This window comes from Meriones unguiculatus, chromosome 10 (genome assembly GCF_030254825.1).
Source record: "Meriones unguiculatus strain TT.TT164.6M chromosome 10, Bangor_MerUng_6.1, whole genome shotgun sequence".
NCBI classification, from domain to species: Eukaryota; Metazoa; Chordata; class Mammalia; order Rodentia; family Muridae; genus Meriones; species Meriones unguiculatus.
Genome location: NC_083358.1, coordinates 11,080,178 through 11,107,080, shown reverse-complemented (window position 1 = coordinate 11,107,080; position 26,903 = coordinate 11,080,178). Strand labels below are relative to the sequence as shown.

The window sequence follows — 26,903 nt, the reverse complement described above, 5'->3', positions numbered from 1 at the left end:
CCTGACTTCCTCCAGTGAGGGACAGCAAAGTCAGAGTGTAAGCTGCATAAGCCCTGTCCTCCCCAGTTTGCTCTTGGTCATGGTGTTTTATCGTAGCAATAGTAACCCTGACTGAGACACCCAAGTTGGCCTTCAACTTGCTATGTAGCATGAGCTGTCTTTGAAGGTGTGATCTTCCTGCTTTAGAACCCTAGTATTTGGGGTTATAGGATTGTGCATCAGGCCTGGCAGGAGCTCCACATTTCAACCAGAGAGTGAAACTGAGGCACAGAGAGACTGAGACGCTTCTCAAACATTCCAGACTGTGGAACAACTGACACGAATATGCTCACAGACTGCAAAGTTCTATGCAAAGGACTGAGCCTCTTCCAGCAAGCAACCCTGTCCCTTTAACCCCCGCTGGCTTTGAGGGTACTCAAAGGAATCCTGACTCCCTTCTGCCTGCATGGTCTGTGTGCACATCTTTCCAAGGCTGGGCAAGGTGCTTCAGCCTGTGTCCCCAGGCTGGAAAGGGCATCTGTGTCCATTCAGCACCCAAGGAAGTAGATTACCTGGCATGGGCTAGTGCTGCGCCTCCAGGCTGCCCCCAGAGGTGGCCCTTCAGAACGTGCAGCTGCCTGAGGGCCTGGGCATGGCTGTGGTCATGCAGGAAGCCTTGGGGCCCCACCAGCTGCAGCTCCCGCTCCACGTGCTCCAGCTGAAGGTAGAGACAACGCCTGTAGACACTGTCCTTCCAAAGGCCACTCACCACCAGCTTGGGCTTGGGGTGCCAGGAGTTCTCTGGGAGACAAATGGGAAAGCGACCAGATAGTGGTGAGGGACAATGAACCAGCTACAATCGGCTGCAGGCTGAGTTCACCTGCTGCATGCCAGCTGTAGGAAACCTGAGGCGCAGAGGCTGGCCTCAAACTGCTAGGGCAGCGATGCTTTCCTTTCTGCTTTTTATCAGGGACAGTTTGAAATGTCTCCACTTATGAAGAGATGGGCATACTTTCCCTTGAACCCTGCTTCAGCAGGGACTAAGTTGAAGTGACCATTGTCTGGGCATTTCCCTCTGGAGTCTTTGTTTTCCAAAATATTTACCTTTACACTGCTTAAAGCAAAGTCACATTTATTATTGTATGTGAGTTAGCATGCTTTGAGGCCAGAGACCAACTTGTGTGGCCAGGTCGACCATGGCAGGCATGGCTCTGGCATACTCTGCCCTTCTCCCCGGTCCCCTCCACCCTGTTGAAAACTGTTAGATTACATTCCTAAAGCTAGCCCCCTTATTTGGCCAATTCTTCCTCCTGAGGCTGACTATCAAGATCCAGTTATCAAACTATTGAAATCCAGTGGTCAAAAAGCCCCCACTGACTCACCTAATTAGTGTGCCCAATTAAAATAATATACCTCATCCTAAAATGGGGTTTCCCTTTTTACTTTTATAAACTGCCATTTGTCCATAGACCACGCCTGTCTCCTCTCTTTCCTGAGAGAGTCCATTGTCTTCCAGGACAAACAGCTCTTCTTCCTCCCCTTTGCTCCTTGTCTCTCTCTCCTTTGTTGCTGTCCCCTTATCCCTCTTCCTCTATGTCCTGTCTTTTCCCCTTATCCCTGTCCTCTGTCTGTCTAGGGCAAATAAATCTCCTTTGTGCCGAGAACTTGGTCTTGGGGGGGAGGGTCCTGAGATACTTTTCCTCTCACCTTTCCCCTGAACAGACCCAAGTGGGAAGGTGAAAGGGTCGTCTCTCCCCCTGGCTTCCTCCCAGAACTCCCGTCTTGTTGTGCTGTCTGGACAGACAATGTCTTCCATTAAGGTGAGGAGGTAGTTAATGTCCATCAGGCTCATAGAATCCCAGCCTGAGGCTGGCGGCGGCACCTTCAGGGCCTTAAATAGTGACACGACGAGACGCTCTATACCCTGCAAGAAAGCCCAGTGATATGAGGGAGCATGAGCCACAGGGTGCATGGCATGAAGGCCAAGAGCATGTGGCCCGAGCTGTGTGATCCATGTTTCAACTACAGCTCTGCCCTTAGAAGCATGACCTGCAGCCACTAACATCTCTCTTGTAGGGCTAGAATGGACTCATTCGAAGGCGGCATTTCTCAAATCAGTGCACACAGCAAGGGTTAAAAGATTATCAAGTACATGAGTGCCGGAAGAAGTGTCTCTTTTATGGGCTCCTTGCCTGAGGTCTGCAGTGTAGCTCTGTCCTTAGGACCACACTGCGGCCATCTTAAGTTCTATTCACAGATGAATAGCTGGGCCTGTTGACTGCTTACCTTCCCTAGGAGGAGGAGGAGGGGGCAGGAAGGGTCATGGGGCCCTCAGCCAAATGTAAGCAAGTCTGACATAGCTGCATTAGATCTTGAAGGAAAGGGAGAGCCTGGTGAGGAAGGAGGGGAGGGGCCTCCATCTACACAGCCATAAAGAAGCTGTGGTATGGTCCCCATAGACCCATGTATGTGAATGCTTGGCCCATAGGGACTGACACTCTTAGAAGGTGTGGCCTTGTTGGAGGAAGTGTCACTGTGGGGGTGGGCTCTGAGGTCTCCTATGCTCAAGCTCTATCCAGTGTGTCACACAGTCTCCTTCTGTTGCCTGTGGATCAAGATTTAGAACTCTCAGCTCCTCCAGTACCATGTCTGTCTGCACACTGCCATGTTTTCCACCATGATGATAATGAACTGTAAGCCAGCCCCAAGTAAATGTTTTCCTTTATAAGAGTTGCCTTAGTCATGGTGTCTTTCACTGCTGGGTGCTCCCCTTCCAAGGCGGCTGCTCTAAGGTCACCCATGATCCCGTCTGTAACCCTTCCCCATCACTCTGTCAGGAAGCCTAGAAAACTCATTGATTTCTCTAGGTGAACTCATGCTTTGGATCATCCTTGGAGCCTAGAAGGAGGGTAGATAATTGTGTGTGTGTCTCCTCCTAGGGAAAGAATTTTAGCAACAGAGTTTCCAGGGAGGGTGGGACATTTTGCACACAATATTTTGTACTCAAAAGAGGTGCATGTGTGTGTACATGTATTGCAGTCTGTTCTTGGCTGGTGAATCTTGGCAACTGAGACTATGGTATAATCCAGGCTGGTGGGCCTCATGCACCAGCCTGCACTCCATTACTGCCATCTTAGTACATCCCTCCATTCATACGTAGGCTGAGGCTGAGGAGGACATGCCTTGGTCACTGTGTCAGGCGTCAGAAGTCCCTCCTCTATGGGCTGTGGTGAGGGAGTCAGGTTGGGGGGTCCCTGTTCCCGCTTCTCATCCTTCTCCATTGGGAGCCGAGGTCGGGTGTTCCGAAAGATCTGGACAATCAGGAGGTTGATGGGAAACATAAGGATGGAGCTCTCCAACCCAATCATCACCTCCTGCCACGTGAACTCAATTTTGCCTAGGGAAAAGGGGAGGGGGAGAGGTCAAATGGAGACAGACTTGAAGAGGCCAGTCCCCTCCACCCTCTCAGGGGAAGGCAGCTACTCAGTGAAGAACCAATGAAGCACAACTCCGGGGAGGCCACCTGTGAACCTTTGGATGCCTATTCCATTCCTAAGAGGCCCTTAGCTTACCCAGAGCTGTGAGATAAGCCAGATAATCCCTGCTAACAAGGCATCTTACCATAGTCTGGGCCACGAGGCTCAGCTTGCTCTTACTTTTTTCCCCTCCAACAGGATTTCTCTGTGTGGCCTTGGCTGTCCTGGGCTCACTTTGTAGACTAGGCTGGCCTTGATCTCACAGTGACCCACCTGCTTCTGCCTCCTTGAGGGCTGGGATTAAAGCTGTGAGCCACCTCACCTGGTAAAATTTGGGTCAGTTTCTTTTTCTCTTTTCTTTTTCTTCCAGCTTATGTTTTGCAGGGGCTGGAGGCTAAGTCAGCTGTGCGGGTACACGGCCAACCACATCTACGTGGTCCCAATTGAGACTAAGACAAGGAGGCTGAGGAGGCAGCTCAGTCTGTAACCTGCTTACCATGCATGCTTGGGAACCTGTAGCCCATGATTCCTAGCGCCACTGTGAAAATGCTGGGTGTGGGGGGGGGGAGGCACCTGCTTATAATCTCAGTGCTGAGAGGAGGGATGCGAAGATCCCGAGACATTTTGGCCAGGCAGTGGGAGCCCAGCTGACGAGCTGAAGGCCCTGTCTTCAAAAATGGACAGGGGCTGGCTCCTGGGGAAAAACACCCAAGGTTGAACTCTGGTTTCCCCCTGCGTGTGTGTGTGTGTGTGTGTGTGTGTGTGTGTGTGTGTGTGTTCGTGTGCACACAAGTCACAAAGACAGAGTCAAGTCAGGCATGGCGGCACACACTTGTAATGGCTAGTGACACTTGGTAAGACCTTGTCTCAGAATATCAAAGGAATCAAACAAAACCAAGAATCTCTTCTAGGTTACAGTGGTCTGGCTGGGCCAGCAAGGCTGGCTCCCACCAGCCACAACCATCAGAAAAGCAGTGCTGAGATTTACCCAAGTCCATCTTCTGCTCAGCGGGGTCCTTCGGGACGCCCCAGAACATGATGCTGGTCAGCATAGTGCAGAGGAGCATGGAGAAGCAGCAGGACACCCTCTGCACACGCGTGAAGCTGCTCCGTGTGGCGTTACAGAAGACCGAATACCAGATGTGCCCGTCCTGGAAGCCCGTGGAGGTCTTTGTGAAAAACAGGTGGCTGTGGACAGGTCAGGAGAGACAGACAGACACACACACACACACACACACACACACAGAGGCATTTAGGGAGACAAATATGCAGAGGGACTGGTCTCTTAAAAGCAGCCTGGAGCGGGCTTTTGTGAAGCGCATTTTTTTAAAAAGCTGGATTCAGTGGCTTGTAACCTGGCGCACTCCTAAGGCATTATGGGAGGTGCAGACAGGAGGAGCTCTTTGGTAAGCAGCAGAGACCTGCCTCAGAAACCAGCTCTGGTGGGAGAGATGGCACAGTGTCTAGGAGCGCCTTGCACTGTTTGTTTAAGTTTGGTTCCCGGCACCCACACGGTGGAAGCTGTCAACCAAGCTATCAACTATTTGTAACTCCAGTTCTGAGGGATCTGACACTGTCTCCTGGTCGCCACAGGCACTGCACACGCCTGGTGCAAACACACACACACAGGCAAACCATGCATAAATACAATATCTCAAAGAAGCAGAAGGAAAGAACTAGTCCTCTGATCTCTGTCCTCTGACCTCTATACAAAAGCCAAATTGCAGACAGGCACATATGTCTGTGCACACACACACACACACCCAGAGTCTCCTGTAGCACAGGCTGGTCCCACAATTGCCCTTGGAGAACGACCTTGCACTCCTGACCTCCCGCTTTCTGAGTGCTGGAATTACAAGCATGTGTCATCACACCCAGTTTATAGGGTGCTGGGGATGGAACCTGAGGTTTTGCGCATGCTAGGCAAGGACGCTACCAACCGAGTGACATCCAGAGCACGTATGAAAGAGAGCTGCCTTGGAGTCTTAGCCTGCCTTCTCCCAGCCCTGTGACCTCAGGCAAGTGATGTCATTCTTCACAGTTTCAGTTTCCTTGATTTAAGATAGTGACAGAACTGTCCTCACCAGATGTTTGGAGGGATTCAAAGCCATAGTTGTCACTGGTTTGAGACAGGGCCTCATGTAGCTCAGGCTAGCCTCACATTTACTATAGCTTGTCTGTACCGCTGAGACAGCAAAACCATCTTTGTAAAGCATTGAGGCAGCGCTAACATATAGGTATGTGGTCAGTGTCCATGGTATTTTTGCTATAATTTCAATTTATAAAAATAGCTATAATATTATCAGTTCAGGACTCACTACACATGCCGTTGTCTGTACCAGCCTCTTGAGTACCCAGATTCCTAATTCAGAATTTACCCCTTTTGAAGACCCCACTGGGAGGGGAAATCACCAGAATAAATGGCCTGGAAGCAGGCCTACTGCCCATTGATGAGGGTGAGTAAATTCACCATAATTCGGTGTGCCATTGCAAAGTTCTTAGGAACGCTAGGCATGATGGAATTATGCCTGTAAACCCAGTGCTTTGGGAGACAGGGGAGAGCATTTTGTCTCATTGCCTGGGCTACGTGAGACCCTTTCTCAAACAAAACTAAAGAATCGTTTGACCTAAACATATTCTCCCCAAAGGGAGACTGCCAAACACAAAAGGCAATGTATTTCCAAGGTATTTCCACAGATGTAAAATAAGTGGCCCGGAGATCATTTTGGTAAAACGTTTGCTGTATTGAGACCTGGGTTTGATCCCTATCCTGCGTGAACAGTGCTTGTGGTGATGTGCTGGTAATCCTAGAGCTGTGGAGGCAGAGATAGACTGAGAGGTTTCTGGGACTCACTGGTGGGCCGACCTAGTCAAAATGGCAAGTTGTGGGCAAGAGAGACCCATCTGCAAACACAAGGTGGATGGCTACTGAGGAATGACCTCTGTCTCCCATGTACATACAAAGCAACGAGCGTGCGCGTGTGCACACACATGTAAAACAACAATGTATGGTGATGTATGTGCGTATACACATTAGGGTCTGTTCAGCACATCCGGAAAGGGAATGAAGGAATGGATAAACCAAAAGGAAGCATGAGCCAAAACCCCATCAGCAGTAAAACACAGAAAAGAGCCGCAAAGGGCTAGCAGATCAGATCACCGTTTATCCTGCTTAGGGTCTCTGTTGCTGTGATATGTGCTATGACAAAAATCAGCTTGGGGAGGAAAGGGTTTATTTCATCCTATCATGCAGGAACCTGGAGGGAAGAACTGAAGCAGAGGCCATGGAGCATCGCTGCTCACCTGTTTACCTTCCCTGGTAGAAGGATCGCCTAAGGTGCAGCCATGCTGGCTTGCTCAGCCTTCCTTCTTGTACTTCCCAGGGCCACCTCCCAGGGGCTGAGCTACCCACGGGGAATCCGGCCTCACCACATCAATCACCAAGCAAGAAAATGCGCCACAGGCTTGCCCACAGGCCAATCTCAGCTCATGTTCCCTCTTCCCAAATGATTCTAGCTTGTGTCACACTTAGATAAACTAGACCCCACACCATTCAGACCACCATGGCCACTGACAGAAAATATCCTGTGGCAGTCATCAGGAAATATGGATGAATGCTCCCACATCCTCATCACCTGGACAACACTTCTGGCTCTTAGGATGCAAATCCTGCGAGTGCCGTCATTCCAACAGGACATTTGGCTGTTCCATCAATACCATATGCTCAAAGATGCCCAGACCTCTGGATGAAATGTGCTTTCATTAGCATACATGGGTAGGGAGGCTAGTTCTCTAAGATTAAAGAAGACACTAAGGTACGTTTTCTGTAAAAGACAGAAATGAGGGCTGGGGAGATGGCTCAGAGGTTAAGAGCACTGGCTGTTTTTCCAAAGTCCTGAGTTCAACTCCCAGCAACTGCACTGTGGCTCACAACCATCTATAAGGAAACCTGGTGCCCTCTTCTGGCATGCAGGCACACATGCAGACAAAATTCTGTATAAATAATAAAAACAAAACAAAACAAAAGACAGAGAGAGGAAGTACCTAAACTGCTTCCTGTCTTGCTCCGTGGCCACAGGAAACACCTTGTCAAGGACACAGTCTCCAACATTGATGGACAGCCACGAGTTGCAGAGGAAGTACCATTTCCGGTCCATCACAGGCTCATACACCAGCACCCGGCTCACATACCTGGAGAAGGGAGATGCAGCTCGGAAGATGAGGTGTGGGGGTAGGACTCCCTGGGACATCACAGAAGTCAGACCTCCAGAAAACGGACACCAAAGCCAGGTGCACGTGGAGAAAGTGCACACAGGTTCTTCACCTGGCGGCTGCTGAGAGCTGGTCCCCTGCGGGAAGGCCAGCCAGCCAAGAGCCAGCTCAGCTTTGGAGGCAGCTGCTTGTCTGGGGAGAAGCGGCAGGATGCTGGGAGACACAACTGACAACTCGGAACACCCACTCATAAGCAAGAGAACCAACTGAAAGTGTGAGCTGCTTCAGGGCCTCAGAGGAGGAGACGCCATCTTGCCTGTCTCCGGAGGTGTGGGCCAGCAGCCGCTTCTCTGCCACTGTTCAGTCAACCGAAGATGGCAAAGCTGCTCCTCCCTGGGTACTCACTACAGAGTTGCCACTGTGCCCTACACACATCCCTCGTGTCCATGAGTAAGGTTTCTTTGGGGACACAAAGGCCACCTATGTCCAGGCTGTGGGCCTCCTGGGTGACTGATGTCTGTGATGTAGGACCTGGACATTTTGGTCCAACTTGGGACAGCTTCAGGGATCTGCAAGGGTTGGCTGGGCAGTCACCGGGTTGCACCCCTGCTGGACACCTCCGTCTGGCCTCCCTCCCCAGGTACTGATAGACACTGGGACTCCTTTAGTAGACACCCAACATGTTCACTTGCCTTTCAGAGTCTGCTTCCCGGGAATCTGGTGAGTTAAAGACAGCAGTGAGCTGGGCGTGGTGGCTCATGCCTCCGTCTCCAGCTCTCACAGGCTGAGACCAGAGACTGCCAGAAGCCCAAGGCTAGCGTAGGCTATGGGGTAAGAACCTCTGTCAAAATAGCTAACACCTAGGCAGTGTTCTCTCTCTCTCCTTCTCTCTCTCTCATGTTTCTTGAGACAAGGTTTGTCTTGAATTGTCTATGGAGCCAAGGATCACCTTGAACTCCAATCCTGCCCCTCAAGTGCTGGGATTATTGTTATATGCTACCCGGTATCTTTTTTTTTTTTTGAAAGAGTCTCTCTATGTATCCTTGGTTGTTCTGGAACTCACTATGTAGACCTTCAACTCACAGAAGTCCACCTGCCTTTGACTCTCAAATATTGAAATTAAAGGCAAGCCCTACCATACCTGTCATGCCCAGCATTTTTGTGAGAAAGTCTCACTCTCTATCTCAGGCTGGCATGGACCTCACTATGTGCCCCAGGCTATCCCAGAATTTATAGCACTCTTTTAGCCTTACCTTTCCAAACTCTAGGATTCCATGTGTGCATGCTATGCCTGATAACCCTGTTTTTCTAAGGGGCTGCATGCTGATAGCTGGTCATACTGACACTATTTGTCTGAGTCGGTAGTTTTCGTCTCAGGAAGAATGGATAAGACCTTGCTCTGAATGTGTAGCTGTGTGTGACCTTGGACAAAGTCCTGAACTGGTGCTGCAGAAAGGCCCTGGGAGGATCCAGTGCTGGATAGCAGGGCTGGATTTCCGGTCTCATTTGTATGGGTCATGAGTCAGGTGGCTCTCTGAGCTTATATGTGCCATTCCATGTGTTTGTAGAGGCTTGTGAAGGCTAAGAAATGATGTGTTGACTCAGGCATTGAGGCCAGACTGGACGTTGAAGGTCCTGATCATTTGCCAACTCACCATGATGGCCTGTCCCCAGAGTTGTCATGCCACAGCCTGAGGCTCCGCAGTTCTCCCAGGGGAAACAGAGTAGAAAGCAGGAAGACATCCACCCCTCCTCGCTCAAACACTGCCGCACCAGGGTCTGACAGGTGGTGGGGCTCACTCTCTCCCTCCGAGCCATACAGGGTGAGCGTCACCTAGAACCCAGACACCAGAAGTGGCTGTAGTTCAGCCGGTGCATTGTTTGCCCAGAAGTGCTGCACTTGATCCCAGTACTGCAAAACCCTAGGCATGTGACACATGCGCACACTCACACGTACATACTCACACCCACACACAATACATAATGTTGTTTTTTAAGGATTAGTCTTTCCTCCAAAATACAAAATGAAAGGAGGAGGGCACCCAGCAACACAAATACCCTCCACAGCGACAGGGCCAGCCCTGCACCAGGGAGAGCCACACCCACAACCCAACAGGTACCTTTGAAGATGTGGCTGCCCCTCGTCGGTGTCCAGTGTGGACAGTCACCAGGTAGTGATAGTGGGCAAAGGGATCATTGTCCTCAAGCACTATGACTTTCACCTAGACAGAAGGACAACATTAAGGGTACACTACTCAGGGAGCTCACCCATCACCCAGCAGCTAAGAGCTGAGTCGGTCATCCATGACAATTAACATGCAAAAAACGAAACCATGTTCGTCATTGTATGATCCAGCGAGAACTGTCCTTTACAAAAGCTGGGCTTCACGACAAATACCCAGCAAAAGCAAGGAAGTGTAAAGGGCTTTCATTAGTAAGTGTGACCCTATGGAGTTAAGTTGGAAATGGGGTCAGCTGGGGGCCGCGGTGACCTCTGGGATGCGTCCCCCAGCTCTCTCTCTCTCTCCCCCTCCCTCTCTCTTCTGTGAAAGGCTTGCATCTGCTGCTGCTGCTGGGGCTCCGCTGTCAAGGATGCAGAGTCATCGCTGTCAAGGGCATACTCTGGAGGCAGCTGCCAGTCCATGACCCACCCGTGAGGTATCTGGGTGTGATTAAGACCTGACCATCTCGGCCCAGCTTGGTCCATCTCCCTGAGGACTGGCGGGCTGTCACTGTTGCATACCCATTCTGCCAGCTCCCCAGGGGCTCATCCTAAAGGTTTCTCTTAGAGAACACCCACAGCCTTAACTCCATTTTAGAGCCTGCCTTCTGGGAGCCAACCTGAGGCAGTTAAGATTTATTATATAAATCTTAGATATCAGAGTGTTTCTTCTTTTGGAGACAAGGTCTTACTATGTAGGCTTGGCTGGCTTGGAGTTCTCTAATGCAGACCAGGATGGTCTTGAACTCATAGAAATCTACATACCTCAGCCTCCTGGCGCTGAGATTAAAATGTGTGTGCCATTACATCCACCTTTCATATTTTAAAATTAAGTGTGTGTGTGTGTGTGTGTGTGTGTGTGTGTGTGTGATATGGCTGCAGTATCCAAAGAGGCCAGAATGGTACATCAGGTCCCATGGAATTGTGGTTACAAGTGATCATGAGCTGCCTGATGTGAATTCTAGGGGTGGATCTTGAACTTGGTCCCTCTTCATAATCAGTATATGGTTTTTTTATTTGTTTTATGTGTATGTGTGTTTTGTCTGTGTGCATGGATGTTGGAAGTGGAGTTACTGGAGTTAGGGATGGTTGTGAGTCACCATGTGGATGCTAAGAACTAAATCCACACCGTCCACAACAGCAACAAGTGCTCTTAATCACTGAACCATCTCTCTAGCCCCGTTTTTGTGGTCTTGCTTTTGCTGTTAATTTTTTTAGACCGGATCTCATTACATCTTCCCGGCTGACCTGAAACTTACTGTGTAGACCAGACTGGACTTGAACTGAGAGATCCTCCTGCCTCTGCCCCAAGTGCTGGGATTGAAGGCTTGCTCTTCTATACCAGGCCCAGCAGTGTGTGCTCTTAACTGCTGAGCTATCCTGCCAGCCCCAACCTAAGACATTTAAATATCAAAGTTTGGTCTCAAGGTGGAATCAAAGATGGCAGTGTGAATGCTGAATGCCATCTTTTGACACTGCATTTGCATTATTATTCCTAGTAGTGCAGCCAGGGAGGAGGGAGTAAGAGATGGAGCACCCCAAACTCTGCCACACTGAGACCTTACATCACCTCTGCACTCCCTCAGACCTTTGTGAACCCTTCCTGATGGCCAAACCTGTGTTCCATATGACTTTGTTAACTGCTGCTCTGAGCAATTTCTTGCATAGTTTGTTGTCCGATATCATGTATATCCCGAGTCCTCTCTCAGTTAGAATTCTGCCTCCTCTCTAAGAGCTTCAGACCAATTAACTGACCTCTTGATCTCCATTGCCTCCTCTTTAAGAAGATGGGTGAAATGAAATACACAGTAAGCTCACTGAGCTTGAGTCTTAGAACTTTGCAGAGTCTCCAAACTACTCTGCACATTCCAAAGAAAGGACTGGAGCTGAAGGAGGAGATTCATCCTACAATCCCAGCACTCAGGATGCTGAGGCAGAGGATTGCCATGAGCTTGAGGATGCCCTCAGATCCATAGTGAGTTTGAGGCCAGCCTGAGCTACATAAGACACAGTTTCAAAAGTAATCACACACACCTCACAGACAAACAAATGGAAGGGCTGTTCCTCGTAGTCTGGCTGTTTCCAGGTCCTTAGAGGTAACTTCTGTGCATCCAACACAAGGAAGTTTTTGCATAGTGGAAGCCTTGGCCAGACCACATGATCTGGGGACAATGTGACTTATGGTGGGATCTCAGGTCATGCATGCTGTGTGATTGTGGCTGGAGACTCCATAACCAGGGTAGGTCAAGTGGCCTATGCCTTCCTCTATGTTCAACTCCCAATTAAGCCCAGGACACCAAAGCTCAGGTGTGTAGTGAGAAGCCTGGAATTTTGGTTTCTTTTAGAAAAGAGAGAAATATTACAAGACTGTGCTTTTGTTTTGATCCCAGGCGTGGGGATGTGAGGCTGCACTGGACTGTCTGCAGCAGCCATGTCTCATGCTCTAGCAGAATCATGGTTTTTCCAGCTACAGACAGTTTCTGCGATTGTGTGACATTTGGAATTCTGGGAACTTTCAGAGGGTAAATGTGAGGACTCTGAGAGGCAAGGTCATCGGTTGTTGGTTGTTTGGGGAGGTTGGTCTCGGTTTGCTGGTGGCCATAGTCAAGAAACAAAAGGAAAAAAATTATTTTCAAGGATTTTCCTCTCTCCCCTATATCCTTGTTTCTCTCCCTTCTAGTGTTAGAGGGTGAAACTGGGGGATAAAGGGTGGAAAAAAAGAAGATCCCACAAAGTAGCAAAGACCAGCTACACAGGTGAGCTTCTGGTTGGCAGTATTTCCTGTGTCATCACAGGTCGTCTCAGTGACAATTTAGCACTGCCTGTAGACATCAGCAGGAGAACAACCAGAAACCAAGCCTGGTTTCTTTGTCATTTGCTTCTTTCAACCCAAGTCCTCTCAATAGATCAACCCTGGGGAAGTGGCCCATGGTGGGGAAAAGTGCCACACCAACTTGGGGACCCAAGTTTGATCAATATAAAAGCCAGGCATAGTGACACACACTCATAATCCCAGCACTGGAGAGGGGATCCCCAGGGCTCCCTGGTCTGTCACTTTAGCCTGTCTGGTAAAAGCCCAGGTCCCAGTGAAAGACTGCATTAAACACCAGGCGGGACGGTTTCTAAGGAGTGACACATGATATATACGTGTGCACACATCAAACAGACACCTACACACATCGGTTCACACACACCTGTACTTACAAAAAAAAGTAAACCATCACCGTTATTGCTTCTACTGCCGTTCTGAACTCGGAGTCCTTTGAGTAAATCACTGGCCACAGTGGCCTTTGACCTCCCACCCCAACACAGGTACCTTCCTCCCAGGGCTGCTGTGTATGTAAATGGAGTAGTGCCCTCATGCAGTGAGTGCGCAGTTGATGGTCGACAGCACAGTAACCGTGATGATTTGATGAGAAGGGATGTTTTATAAATGCACAGGCTGGGGGACCAGCTTGCCAGAGATAACCGCAGGGGTTGAGGCCTGGACTAACATTTGGCTTCTCTACAGCCCCTGCCCCTCCCACGCCCAGGAACCCAGCCCCTCACCTTAGCCTGATCCTGTATGTCCTTTCTCCGGGCCCAGATCACTACCAGCATGTAGAGCACGCAGAGGCAGCCCACCGTGGTAACCACCACGGGGTTGTCCTCGAAGGTGGCAAAGAGCTCAGCAGCCTGATGGACATCGACCGCATTGGGCATCACCAGGAACGTGCTTCCGAAGAAGGTGAGGTGGTCGCAAAGGCAGTGCGTTCGGAAGGTGGTAGTCCGTGGGCCCACCTGCAAAACCCAAAGACACCATGTTTGGAAATGCACCTGCTTCAGCCCAGTGAAGAAAAATGGCCAACACCTCAGTGTGGTGGATGCCACACAATCAGCCTTTTGGATCCATAGATTCAGCCAACCTAGGATCAAAATTATATATATATAATTTTGATATATATATATATATATATATATATATATATATATATGGCTGGGATTGTAACTTGGTTGGCAGAGAGCTTGCTTTGCATTCACGAAGCCCTGGGTTGGATCAACATCACATGAACTGCCTATGGTGAGTCATCCCTGTAATCTCAGTATCAGAAGGTACAGGTAGGAGGATCGGCAGTTCAAGGTCATCCCCTGCTACATATTCAAGGTTAGCCTGGGCTAGCAGACTCTGGCTGACTGGCTATCTAGGCCAGAGGCATCAAATCCCGCTGGAGCTGGAGTTATAAGTGTTTGTGAGCCAGCTGATGTGAGCACTGGGTACCGAGCTTGGCTTGTCTGTGAAAGCAGCGAGGATCAGAGTCTGGGGTCCCGGAAGCCAGCTGGAAGTATAAAGACAGACAGTTAACCCGCTGATAATGCCATCCTCAGAAGGTGGAGGATGAGATCGATAGGGTGACTGAGAGTAGCCATGTCAGCGAGCTCTGGGTTTGGTGGAGACACCACCAATGAGGTGGGGAAATATAGGGTGATTCCAAACACCAACCTCTGGCCTTTATATACACATGCACACATGTGTGCTCACCCACCTTCAAAAATGCACACACACAAATAAAAACAAAAAATGAAAACTCACTTTAAAATTCAGAGACCATTATTTGCTTTTTGTTGTGCTGGGGATCAAACCTTGGACCTTTCCAGTAGGGTTTTGTTCTTAGTCTTTTGGACTTTTTGTTGTTTGTTCTATTTTGTTTTCTTGAGACAGGATGTCACTATGCAGCCCCAGCTGTCCTGGAACTTGCTATGTAGACTGGGCTGGTCTCGAACTCACAGAGATCTGCCTGCCAGGTGCTGGGATTACAGGTGTGCAGTACATGGTACACAGCCCTCCTGGCCTTCGTCCACTGACGGCTCACTCACTGGAGGAGCATGTGCTGGGTACTGACGATTGGACAGTCTGAAAGCATCCTGGCTAATTCATGTTTTCCAGGACTCCCTGCTTTTCAGGATGAATGTCCTAAACCCCAGGAATTCTCAGCCTGCAGTAAACTGGGTAATTGACTTATGCTGAAATGAAGCCACCAGTGTGGAAGTGGGAAAGACAAACATTAACCCCTTAGACAGGATCTCAGTTCCAGCAAGGTGTGGATGCGCTTGGCTGGAGAGCCATTGGGTTCAGGAGAGGTCAAGGAGGCCACGGCAGGCACCTCACCCATGAGGCTCTTCCACTTTATATCCCCAGGACCGTTTGGGAAGTGAAGCAGCTTTGAATCAGCTCCAGAGTCCAGCTCTGCCTTTTATTCCACATGGTGAAGACAGACAGAAAAGAGTGGCTTCTGGAAAGTTCTCTGCTCGAGCACCTGGGGAGGAAGAGCCTCCTGCTGCCCAGTTATGAACCCCTCCTTCTGTTGAATGAGGCGCCCACCAAGGCTCATCCCGTGAACAGGCCAGACAGCAGCTGCTCATTCTGAATTCCAGGTAGGTCTTCCTTCCGTGACCTCTGAGTTGTTTGTACTGTTTCCTACCCCTGGTGGGTATTTGGCCCTGGGGGTTCCGTGGTGTGGGAACACCTCCTTCACCAGAAGGGGTGAGGCTGCTTTTAGAGGAGGGAAGAGAGCAGGGAGCCACCTCTGTTTGCGCTCAAGCTTTGCCTTCCAGGCTTCACACAGACCTTGAGACTCTTCCAACCTTTCCCAGCATGAGGGTACTTTTTGTGGGCTTGGGGGTGCTGGTGACTGAACCTAAGATCTTCTGCATGCTAGGCAAGTATTCCTAGCCAAGGAGAAATTTTGTGTTTGTTTTTAATATATCTACTTGCCTGGGGAGAGATGGCTCAGTTGCTGTCATGTCTGGTCATCTGAGTTTGATCCCTGGAACCCATGCAGTAGGAGGAGAGGACCAACTCCCCCATGCACATGTTAACCTCTGACCTCCACATAAACGCGATGGTATATGTATGCACACATAGAGTAAATAAATTTTCAAAAACTTTAAAAATATTGTGTGTTGGGGGAGTGGACATTCCACAAGCATGTGACGGTTTTGTGGGATTGGTTTTCTCCTACTTTTGTGTGCGTTCAGGGATCAAACTCAAGTCATCGCTCTCGTATGGCAAGCTTCTTGACCCACTGAGCTGTCTCACCAGCCCCTGTAGTTTTTGAAGTGTGTGTATATGTGTGTGTGCATAGGTGAGTGTACACATGTATGTTGTATATGTTTGTATGTGTATGTGTGTACCCGTGTGGAGGCGTTGGTGTATATTTCTGTGTTTGTATGTGTGTATATGGGTGAGTGTACCCTTGTGTGCATACATATACATGAATGTGGAAGCTAGAGTACAACCTCCGGTGTCATCCTCAGGGAAGCTCCTCATCCCCTGACGCCTTTCATTGGCCTGGAGCTTACTGGTTAGGCTAACTGGTCAGGGAGCCCGAAGGAGGTGCTTGACTCCGTCTGTCCACACTGATTTCATGCCTGACACTTTCATATGGCTTCTGGGGACCTAGACCCATGCTTACAAACCTAGCATGTCTCCAGTGGACCATCGCTCACGTTTTAAATGGGACATCACTGCTGTACTCAGAACCTTAGGTGTGGCTAATTGGATCTCAAGCCATTTCCCTGCCACCACCCCGATCCTTGGTCCTGGGCTTTCATGTTACAGGCAATGCTGTTCCCTTAGCAGCCAGAGGGTTTAACACAGAGATCCCCTCTGACACTTGGAACCCACTCCAAGAGTTCAGCATCGTGCAAAGTTCCTTGTACCCCTGAGCTCCACTCCACTTTAACCCCATTTTAGATGGTGAAGCTCAGAGACCGTGGGCTTTACCATGGTGGGACCACTTGCCCGAGTGCATGCAGCAAGTAGAGGAAAGAGGAACTAAACCCGAGTCTGTTTGGAGGCAGAATCCACACCCATTCCTTACACCACCATGAACCCCAGGGTTGGGGGTGGGGGTGGCAGGGGAATCCCATGTCAGCCATAGAAGGTGGCTTTGGGGAGTGGGTGCTCTAGGATGCCACCACCTGCCCAGGCCTGTTCCTGGGATGCAAAGGCTGGTGGCTGGAGCATTCAGACCTTCTGTCTCTTAGGAATGTCTTTGTGCCACCCTGCTTCCTGAGCCTTGAGTGTGGCAGACAGAGGCCAGGGTGGGAATTGACGAGGAAGCTGTTGCTACAGCTGGTACAGCCCAGGAGCAGCTCACCTTCAGTGCTCTCCCCCCCCCACAGCTCTAGGATGGCATGGCCCTTAGATGTGTCATTTGCTCCCGGTCTCTGTCCTTAGCTGGGCTTCTTATTCACTGGTTTTTCTCGCCAGTCTGTCCACCCCCACCACGGGGACAGGGTGAACATTTGGTCAACAAATGAAAGAAGATGCTATGTCCATAGTTGGAGGGAGGTGAGGAATAAATTTGGATTCTACATGGAGGCAGCTGGTCATGGTATGGCACGGGATGATGAAGGCATCCAACAATGGGCAACATGGAGAAGCTAGAAGAGCCCCCACGAAGAGGGCTCTGGTGTAGGAGACCAGGAGGTTCAGGGGTGGGATTGGGGTTGGGGAATACTGAAGCTTTCTCAGTAGAACTAAGAAAGAAGAGCATTTAAAGGAAGGCATAGCCTATATAACCCATGATTGGGATAATCTGGTCCTATCTGATGGCCTCAAAGCCAAAGTCTCCCTGTAGGACACTGTTATGCAGGCCTCAACTCCATAAGGCAGAGTGTATAAAAATGTGAACACAATTAATATTGCCATTCTGAACTCAAAAGTTGGGAAGGCTGTGTTGTTGTGGTGATGATACAGCTATGGGAAAACCTGGCTCTGAGGCCCAGGTCCTCCATCCACATGCTATGGGTGGGACTTAGGGGCAGGTCCATCAAGTTTCCTGATCCATTGTCTCACCGCCTGTGAAAAGGGAACAACTGCTCTACTGGGGCTGTCTGAAGCACTGAGGAGATGGTGCTGGTAAAGGCGAACACAGGACAAGGCTGAGGTCATCTTCTGAGAAGTGGCACCTGGCTGGCCACGCCCCACTGCCCCACCCATACCCACTCCCTACACACACATTCACACAGGGTGGCAGCCTTCTGAATCCCTCCTCTTCTTAGTCAGTGATCGGGTGTTCCTGCACTCCTAGCTCCCAAGATGGCCTCAGGGGAGAGGTTGAGGGCCACCCTAGAAAGCTGGGTGAGGCGGGGAGAGTGCACCAGAGTTTACAGCAGAAAATCTGACCTAGTCAGGGCCCTGACGTCTTCTCAAGGAAAAAAACAGTCTCAGTTGAGGGCAAGAAGGACACTCTGAGATCGAGAATAGCATAGGCTGGGAGAGACATGAGACATTGCACCCAAGGTCCAAGGGGACCCTACGAGAGCAGACACGCCCATCAAGTCTCCCCAGCTTATTCTTCCTTACCCGGCACCCAGAGTTGTCCCAGGTCTCCTGGGTTTCATCCCAGAATACACAATGTGACAGGAAGGTGGTAATGCCAACTGTGAGGTTCCTGCCAGAGGTAGACTCCAGGTCATCCTCAGGGAACACCCTCAAATAGTAGATTCCTTCTCCAAAGGGCAGGTCCTGTGGGCCCAGGATCCACGTGGGGTCCTCACCTGTGGGAAACAAGGCAATATGGCAGGGATGTAAACCTGTTACCTGGTATCCCGAGTACCCTGGCTCAGTGTGCAGGGGCATGGCAGGACATGAAGGGCCTTATTGGCTACGTGATATCAGACTGTCTATTTTTTTTTCAGACTGTCTATTGAACATCTATGTTAATTTTTATTTGTTGTGTAGTTTTGAGGCAGAGTTATTATGTAGCCTAGGCTGGCATCAAACTTACTATGTTTATCATTTTTATTATTTTCAATCATGTGCTCTTGGTGAGGGGGAGGGAATATGAGTATGGGTGCCCAAGAGGCCAGAGGCACAGATCCTCCTGGAGCTGGAATTACAGGGGGATTGTGAGCCACCCAGCATGTCTGACAGGAACTGAACCTGAGGCAGTGTGCGCTCTCTTCAGTTGTCTCTCCAGTTCCAGGTTTCTTTGTTGCTGTTTGCTTGTTTGGTTTTGTTTGGTTGGTTTTTGTTTGAGGCAAGGTCTTTCACTAAAACCTGCAGACCCACAGACTCAGCCAGGCTGGCAGCCCTTGAGACCCATACCCAGGACTGGGATCACAGGTTTAGGCTATGACACACTAAGTTCTTTGTGTGGTTTCTGAGGCTAGAACACTGGTCCTCATACTTTAACTACTGAGCCACCTCCCTGGCCTTTGATATTTTTATTTTTTTTCTATTTTTTGACACCTTAATTTGAAAGCTGGCCACAGAGAACTCCTACAGCTGATAAAAAGTATGAAGACTCCTACATATCCAACAAAGTGGCTGGATACACAATTAACTAAAAAAAAAAATAAGAAGAAGAAAAAGAAAAGTCAGTAGCCCTCCTGTATGAGCAATAATTGGGCTGAGAAAGAAATCAGGAAAACAACACCTTTCATGATAGCCACAAATAATATAAAACATCTTTATGTAACTCTAACTGAGCAAGTGAAAGACTTGTATGAAGAGAATTTCAAGTCTTTGAAGAAAAAAATTGAAGAAGATAGTAGAAGATAGAAAGATCTCCCATGTTCATGGATGAGTAGGATTAATGTAGTAAAATGGCCATCCTGCCAAAATCAGTCTACAGGGTCAATGCAATTCCTATCAAATTACCAAAACAATTCTTTACAGATATTGAAAGAGCAATTCTCAACTTCATATAGAAAATAAAAAACCCAGGATAGCTAAAACAATCCTGTACAATAAAAGAACTTCTGGAGGTATCACCATCCCTGATTTCAAGCTGTACTCAGAACAATAGCGATAAAAAACCACATAGTGTTAGCATAAAAACAAACAGGTTGATCAATGGAATAGAATCAAAGACCCAGAAATAAAATCCACACAACTACGGACAGTTGAATTTTGACAAAAAAGCCAAAACCATACAATGGAAAAAAGAAAGCTGAGTACCTGTAGCCATAGGAGGCAGGTGTGTTTGGGCATCATAGCTGGTCTCATTGGGGTGGTAGCCATAGCCCAGCCTGAGTGTGAGTGAGACTCTGGGTCCCCAGTGTAGCTGGATCCCCAGAGATGCATCCCCTGTGGTCACATTTACCCACAGAGCTTCCGGGGTGGCCAGGCTCAGCATTGTTGGCTTGTGTTCTGAAATCCGGGGCAGCAGGATCTGTTTTCAGAAACAAAGAATTCCAGCCAGGGGGCTGGGAATGCATCCAAAGCCCTGTGGCATCATGGGGCTGGTATGGACAGGGCGTGGAGGATTTTTTTTTCCATACTCCCAGTTCTACAGGCTACAATAGATGTAGCCTGTTCTTCCCATCACCCTAACCCCTTCCTGTGTCATCAACAGTAGTCAATGCCTCGCCTTCCCTTTTCTGAGTCAGTCCCAGTGTGACCCCACTGGGCCCCTAGATAATCTAGGCCCAACAGGCCATCTCCAGGTCCTTAACTGCACTTTTCTGCCAATCCCTGTTGGCACATTCACAATTACAATGGGTGATGATGGAGGCATCCCTGCAAACTGTTAATCGGTCACTGAAACGGCAGACAACTAGGAAAAGGTCAGGAAGCTCTTAAAAGCATTTAGGTACCCACGGCACCTTGGCATGTTAGCATTCTTGCTTGACTTTCAAGAACTCTTTGGAGTTTAAAGAAAAGCATTTGGAGCCTTTAAAACGAACATTTGGTTTGTGCAATGATTAGGATTCCACCCAACAGAGTGTGTGAATGGTCATTTTTGCATGGTTGTAAGTTGAGTATGGTGTTTAATAGCGAAGGGGCAGGCTTGGTGGTTCCTCTCTTTAACCGTTGTTTTCACAGCTGGCCCAAACAAGCTGAAGAGAAGGCCAAGTGCCAGGACTACTGCTAACAGCAGGGCGCCTACCTCGATATTCTGTGACAGGTTCTTCACTGGGATGGAATGGCCACTGGGGCTGCTCAGACGGAGCCCACCAACAGATCCACTGACATCAAATCGGCTTCGGGAAGGGAAGGGGTTCTGTGAGAAACTCATCATCTGAAAGCCAAGTGCAAGAAGCACTGATGAGGGGTGGATGGACCCATGTGTGAACAATGAGATCCTGGGTGGAGTGAGTGGCCCTTGCCCGATAAGGTGGACGCAGGGCCCTGCCTTTAAGTGATGATGGTTTCCGGGGCATGTGGTCTCGGAGGGCTGGCCCCGGGAATCAGCAAGTCTTTCTTCACCCAGAATTGATAGAATTGGCTCTCCATATCTTTAGTTTTATGTCTGCGGACTCAACTAAATGTGGGCTGAAAATATTTGAAAAAAGAAATGCATCTGTACTAATGGGTACTGATTTTTTTTTCTTCTAAGTAACACGTTACTATTAGCTATTTACCTAGCATTTACATTGTATCAAAACTATTACAAGCAACCCTGGCTTGATTTTAAAATATATGCAGAGATGGAGGCTGATCATGGCGGCAGTGCCTTCAACTCCAACCCTCAGAAGGCAGAAGCAGGCAGATCTCTGTAAGTTCAAGGCCAGCTTGGTCTACATAGTGAATTCTGGGCCAGCCAAGACTACATTATGACTTCCTTCCTTCCTTCCTTCCTTTTTCCCTCCCTCCCTCCTTCCTTTTCCCTCTCTCTCACTCCCCCTCTCTCTATATATACATATATACACACAATATATATACACATTATCTCTCTCTCTCTCTCTCTCTCTCTATATATATATATATATATATATATATATATATATATATATATATTACATATAGTATATCATGTTATATAAAGGACTGGGCAGCCACAGATTTGAAACTCATGCTCACAGGCAGCTATGTTCCATAGGCATCCTAAAACTAACCCCATGGGTACCAGGGATGGCAAGAAGCATCTAAAGGAAGATGTTTTGCTCTATTTTCACTGGCATTCAGGGGTATCAGATGTGCCTTCATCTGGAATGAGAGGAGCCCTAGTTTTTAATATCTTAGTTATGGACAGGAGCCTAGAGAACTTTACCAGCAACTCATGAAGCCCAGGTTGCTGAAGGAAACTTGCAACCTGCTGGAAATAGAAGAGATTTAGGTGTCCAGAGCTGTGGGGTCTGAGTCCCACCAGGGCTCCTGGCTGTGGCTCCGGTGATGGGGCTACTAGCATCATCAATGAGCAAGTATAAGGGCCAGCACTTGACACACTATGAAGGCTGTCTTCAAGGAGGCATTGTTGGGTTACCCTTATGTCTACAGGCTCCTGGATGTCCTCCATAGGAAAGAGGGAGGTGGCAGCAGGCAAGGTGAAGGTCACAGAGTCAGTGGTGGCAGTGTATGCTGAAGAGCCTTGCCAATCCCGTGGCTGTATTCTGACCACAGGGAGAGAAAAAGAAGAAAGTTAGTGTTTGAGGAGGAAACCCACTCTGAGCTGGAAGGGGGATGGTGGGGCTCCACTTTACTGTCAAAGATGGCTGTATTTTGTGTTTGGCTGCTTCTGTGTTTCAGACAGAAGTCACATCAGAATCTGCTGGTGCCTCTGTGTGGCTCAGAGGTCCATGAGCAAGCTCATACCAGAGCTGCTTAGAACTGACTCTCAATCCCTAATATAGTGCCAGTACTTAACAGGTGGCTGGCAAATCACTTCTCCAAGTTTCTCTCCCCTACCTGCCTTGACCTTTGATGCCATGGGCTTACAGCCCCATCTTTTCTGGCTGATGACCTTGTCCCATTTGATGAGTCAAGGGTTGGATACTGCTTATGGAATCTGCCACTTGGACCCAGGTCTGAGCAACCCTTGTCTGAGGAGTCAAAAGCCCAGGCTTAGTGTGAGAGCCTTCATCCTGCCTACTGGCCAAGAAGTGACATGGAGGTGCGTGTGCGTACGACCATACGTGTGTATGTGTGTGTGTATATGTATGTATGTGTGTGTGTGTGTTTCCTCTGGGTTGGAAATGATCTTTACCATTCTGTATCAGAGTAGCTGTGATCAGTTAATGGCTCTAAGACCGGGCCCATTAACATTCCATTGTGGAAGGACCAAAAAGTTCACAAGGCTTGTGGGGCCCAGAGAAACATAAGCCTCCTCCCATCCCCATGCATATATAAGCAGTTAATAGTTGCTGGGAAGTGGAACTCCTTTCTTCAATGGTGTGCCCACCCATAAGTTGCCCACACTCCTGTAACTAACCTCTAAAGTTCCAAGTTAGATGTGGGTGAAATCGTTTCTTTATTCTGTTGTTTCTCTCTGTATATGGGTGAATTAAAATAGATGTCCCAGGCTGGCCATGGTGGCTCAGTGACTTAGAAGCCCAGCACTGAGGCTTGAGCAGGGTGATTTCTGCAATTCTGAGACTAGCCTGGTCTACGTAGCTAGTCCTAGGTCACCCAAGGCTTATACATATAGACTCTGCCTCAACAAATAAATACATGAATACATCAAAGGAACCCCCTGAAAAACACATATGTCAGGAAGTCCCCATTCAGTGCTCACTGAGACAAACCTTCCCAGGAAATCCAGGCAAATGTGTCCGGGACTGCCACCAGCTCTCAATAGACAATTGGATAGCCAGGATACACTCAGTGAGGACCATGTGTGTGAGGAGGTGGTCCCATTCATTTGGCCCCTTACCTGCACAGCTCAGAAGACTCTAACACTGGGTTTAGCCTTCCATAGTTCCCTTCCTATCCCATACAAATACCTACTATGGTGGAAAGAGTCCACTATACCCAGGCCCAGGTCCCAGTACTTCCCCAGCCCGGAAACTGGCCTCTGGGCCCTGCCTTGGGTATCAAGTTTCTTGGGCATGCACCATGCAGCTCAGTACCTGTCTGTGTATACAGAGATGGAGGGTGTGGCCAGGATGGCCGGAAGGCCCCCAGGCAACGTTCCCAACAGAAGGGCAGTCTGCAAACGGTCTACAGCCTGAAGCAGCTGGGCCACAGTGAGAGCCTGGAAAGGAAGCAGAACATTACTGTGGTCTGTCACCATAGTGCCCTTTGGATGCTGTCACAAGGTTAGCAGGGACTAGGAGAGGACAGGGACGGGATAAACACTAACAGCCCTGCAGGTCATAGGCAAATCCGGCTTCTACAAAGGCCAAATCATTTGCCTGGCTGTGGACCCTTCTGCCCTCACAGCAGCTCCGTGAGGCAAATACTTTCTCTCCCCTGGACAGAAGGGAGAGGGGAGGACAGAGAGAGGAGGTCACTCGGGAAAGTCACATATTGGTGAGATGAATCAGGGTTCTCAGGAAGTCTGGCTCCAGGAGCCCTATGAAGAGCCATTGTGCCATTGGCTCTGGGCTGCAGGTGCATACACGTGCCCTAGGTCTTGCTCCAGGAGAGGCAAGAGCAGCAGGCAAGGCTCAGCTCCCTGCCCCCCCAAATCCCCAAATACGACACATTTGGTGCCAGTAAGTTGGCTCCGTGGGTAAGGTGCTTGCAACGAAGCCTGACGGCCTGAGTTCCATCCCAGGGAGTCACGTGGGCATAAGTAGCATGTGAGCATTCCATCCCATGTGGTGGAAGGAGAGAACCAATTTCCCATGGGTTGTCCCCTGACCTCCACATGCGTGCTGTGTCGTGTGTGCCCCTCAAATAAATAAATAAATGTTTAAAAAGATTTTGGCACATCCTCATGATGACAAACAGGGCTAGGCAGGGTGCGTAGGCATGTGTGTATAAGGATGAGCATGGGAGTCTGTGTTTAGTACGTAAGTGTAAGGCCACATGTGAGACGTCTTTGCATGTGTGTCCTTCAGTTCTTTTTGAATAAGAAAGGTGGCCTGTGGCATAGAGGACTGTGGATCAGTGACCATTAGGCTTTGTGGCTCCGCCATGATGCTGTCCTGAGAGGCAGCACTCTCAAGGTCCACCAGTGATTCAAGGGGGGGGGGGTCACCCCTGTCCCTCCTTTCTTGCTCTGGGTGTCTGACTCCTAAAGACATTCTGTATTTTGGTTACAGGAACCAGGCTATTGCCCAAACTTGTGAAGTGGTTCATATAACCTGTCCAGTGGACAGTCTAAGTACAGAGAAAGGAAAAGAGGCTTAGGAAACTTAGGTGGCTTGGCCCCCGAGTGACAGGCAGGAGTCACTGAGTACAATGCCCCTGTTCTGTGTGCTATTCACATGCTGCTTTCTAGAACCTTCCTCCCAGCTTCCAAGAAACATCAGACCCTCTGCACCTGTTTCCTCATCTGTAAGCTGGCGAGAAGGATGCACCTAAAAACACTAGCGTGAACTGGGCATGCATGTGAACAAGGTCCAAGGTACCCACCTGGCTCCTGTCAGCCTCCATAGGCTCTTCTGATCCATGGCTGAGGGACGCTTCCAGCACATGCCCCACAGCCTGAAACATGGCCCTGGTGGCTTCATGGCGTCTCTGATCCTCAGGATGAACCTTGGCACTGGCTGTCAACAGGGCTTCAGTGGCATGCAGCAGAACCTGGCTGGCCTCCCACTGGGATCACCCAAAAAAGGAAAAACAATAGGAGTCTCTGCCTGGGGTAGGCCATTCAGAGAATAAGAGGTGTATTGGAGGGGTGCTTGGGAGGGCCCCAAGCCAGGGAAGAGCTAGACCAGAGCCTGACATAAACAGCTCAACTTAAAACTGGCTTCTCCCTCCCTATAGAGGATGGATGGATGGAGGATGGATGGATGGTAGATAGTTGGACATAACACTCACGCCAATTTTGTGATTTTATATGTGTTTGTAAAATTATTCGTTTAATGTCTCAGTTGGTGTCCCAGTAACCTAGAGGTACTATGAGGGCAGGCTCATGTGTGAATGAGTTCAATCCCTGGCACACATAGACATTCCAGAAGCATCTGTAGGATGAGAGAATTAGTGTAAGCACAAATGCACAGAAGGGGGAGTGGGAGCTATATAGACGAGTGTGTATGTGCAGGTGTGCATAAAACAGACAAAGGAGCAGACGGGGTGCACATGGAAATGTCACATCAACAGCACAGGACCCTGGAATAGTTTCAGCTGTGTTGGCTTCAGACTAGGAGATAGGTGAGGACAGGCCCCCGGGCAAAGCAGCTGGGCAGGATCAGGGCACTTCCTCCTCGCTGTGGCTTTGTGGCTTCATTTTGATCCCGGGCTGCTACAACCCTGGGAACATGGTACTTGGCTATGATTCTTCAGGAAGTGGATCCTGAAGCAAAAGTTTGAGCGTAAGTCATTGATTTGAAGGGGATCCCTGGGAACACTCTAAAGGAGTGGGGATGAGAGAAGGAAGGTGTGGCAGTTTGGAAGAAAATGGTCCCCATGGGTTCGTAGGGAGTTTCATTATTAGGAGGTGTGGCCTTGCTGGAGAAAGTGTGTCACTGTGGGGGGTGGCCTTGAGGTCTCCTATGCAAAAGCTCTGCCCAATATGGCACACAGTCCCCTTCTGCTGCCTGTGGATCAAGATGTAGAACTCTCAGCTCCTTCTCCAGCACCGTGTCTGTCTGCATGCTGCCATGCTTCCCGCCGTGATAACAATGGACCAAACCTCTGAAACTGTAAGCCAGCCCCAATTAAATGTTTTTCTTTATAAGAGTTGCCATGGTCATGGTGTCTCTTTGTAACAATAAAACCTCGATAAGACGGAAGGGTCAGAGGTCAACACAGAAGGTATGATCAAGCCTGTTGGAGTCTGACCTGGGACTCAGTCCTGCTCAGGGCTTACCTACTGAGAGTGTCTGGAAGCTGAGGTGCTTGTGCCCCTGTCCCACCAGTCACTGAGCACTGTGTGAATCCCCTGCCACGTGAGCAGGTGGGAGAGCTCTGGGGGTCAGGGAGGCCTCAGGCTAGACTGGCAGGAGCCAGCAGCTACATGATAGGTTGACACACATTGGGTCAGTTGCAACATCTGGACACACACTTGGGACCCAAAATGAACAGGACCCAGGTACTCCCTCTCGTGCCCACCAGTGGTCAGTAAGCATACAGGCCATAAATAAGCCCAGCACATAAGCCCAGAGTAAGGCACCAGGACATTCCACGGAGCACCGTCTCCTGTTCCTCCCACGAGTGACTCAGAGAGAAGATGGCAGAAGTCTCGTAGCCCCAG

At 49.4% G+C, this 26,903-nt stretch overlaps 1 protein-coding gene across 2 annotated transcripts in view; it reads right to left on the bottom strand.

The window, feature by feature from the left end:
* The window catches only part of LOC110549600 (polycystin-1-like protein 2), an 81,037-nt gene that overhangs the window by 22,187 nt on the left and 31,947 nt on the right, over positions 1–26,903 (bottom strand). The window contains exons 18-31 of one of the 2 annotated variants that reach the window (XM_021638849.2): positions 25,103–25,303; positions 23,668–23,792; positions 22,086–22,212; positions 20,769–20,900; positions 19,838–20,051; positions 18,239–18,432; positions 13,438–13,668; positions 9,788–9,889; positions 9,323–9,501; positions 7,500–7,646; positions 4,444–4,643; positions 3,171–3,376; positions 1,687–1,903; positions 552–780 (exon numbers count right to left, since the gene is read on the bottom strand). In XM_021638849.2, coding sequence (XP_021494524.1) covers positions 552–780; positions 1,687–1,903; positions 3,171–3,376; positions 4,444–4,643; positions 7,500–7,646; positions 9,323–9,501; positions 9,788–9,889; positions 13,438–13,668; positions 18,239–18,432; positions 19,838–20,051; positions 20,769–20,900; positions 22,086–22,212; positions 23,668–23,792; positions 25,103–25,303 — 2,504 coding nt within the window. The remainder of the gene's footprint in view (positions 1–551; positions 781–1,686; positions 1,904–3,170; positions 3,377–4,443; positions 4,644–7,499; positions 7,647–9,322; positions 9,502–9,787; positions 9,890–13,437; positions 13,669–18,238; positions 18,433–19,837; positions 20,052–20,768; positions 20,901–22,085; positions 22,213–23,667; positions 23,793–25,102; positions 25,304–26,903) is intronic. The other variant, XM_021638850.2, reaches the window with a different exon arrangement.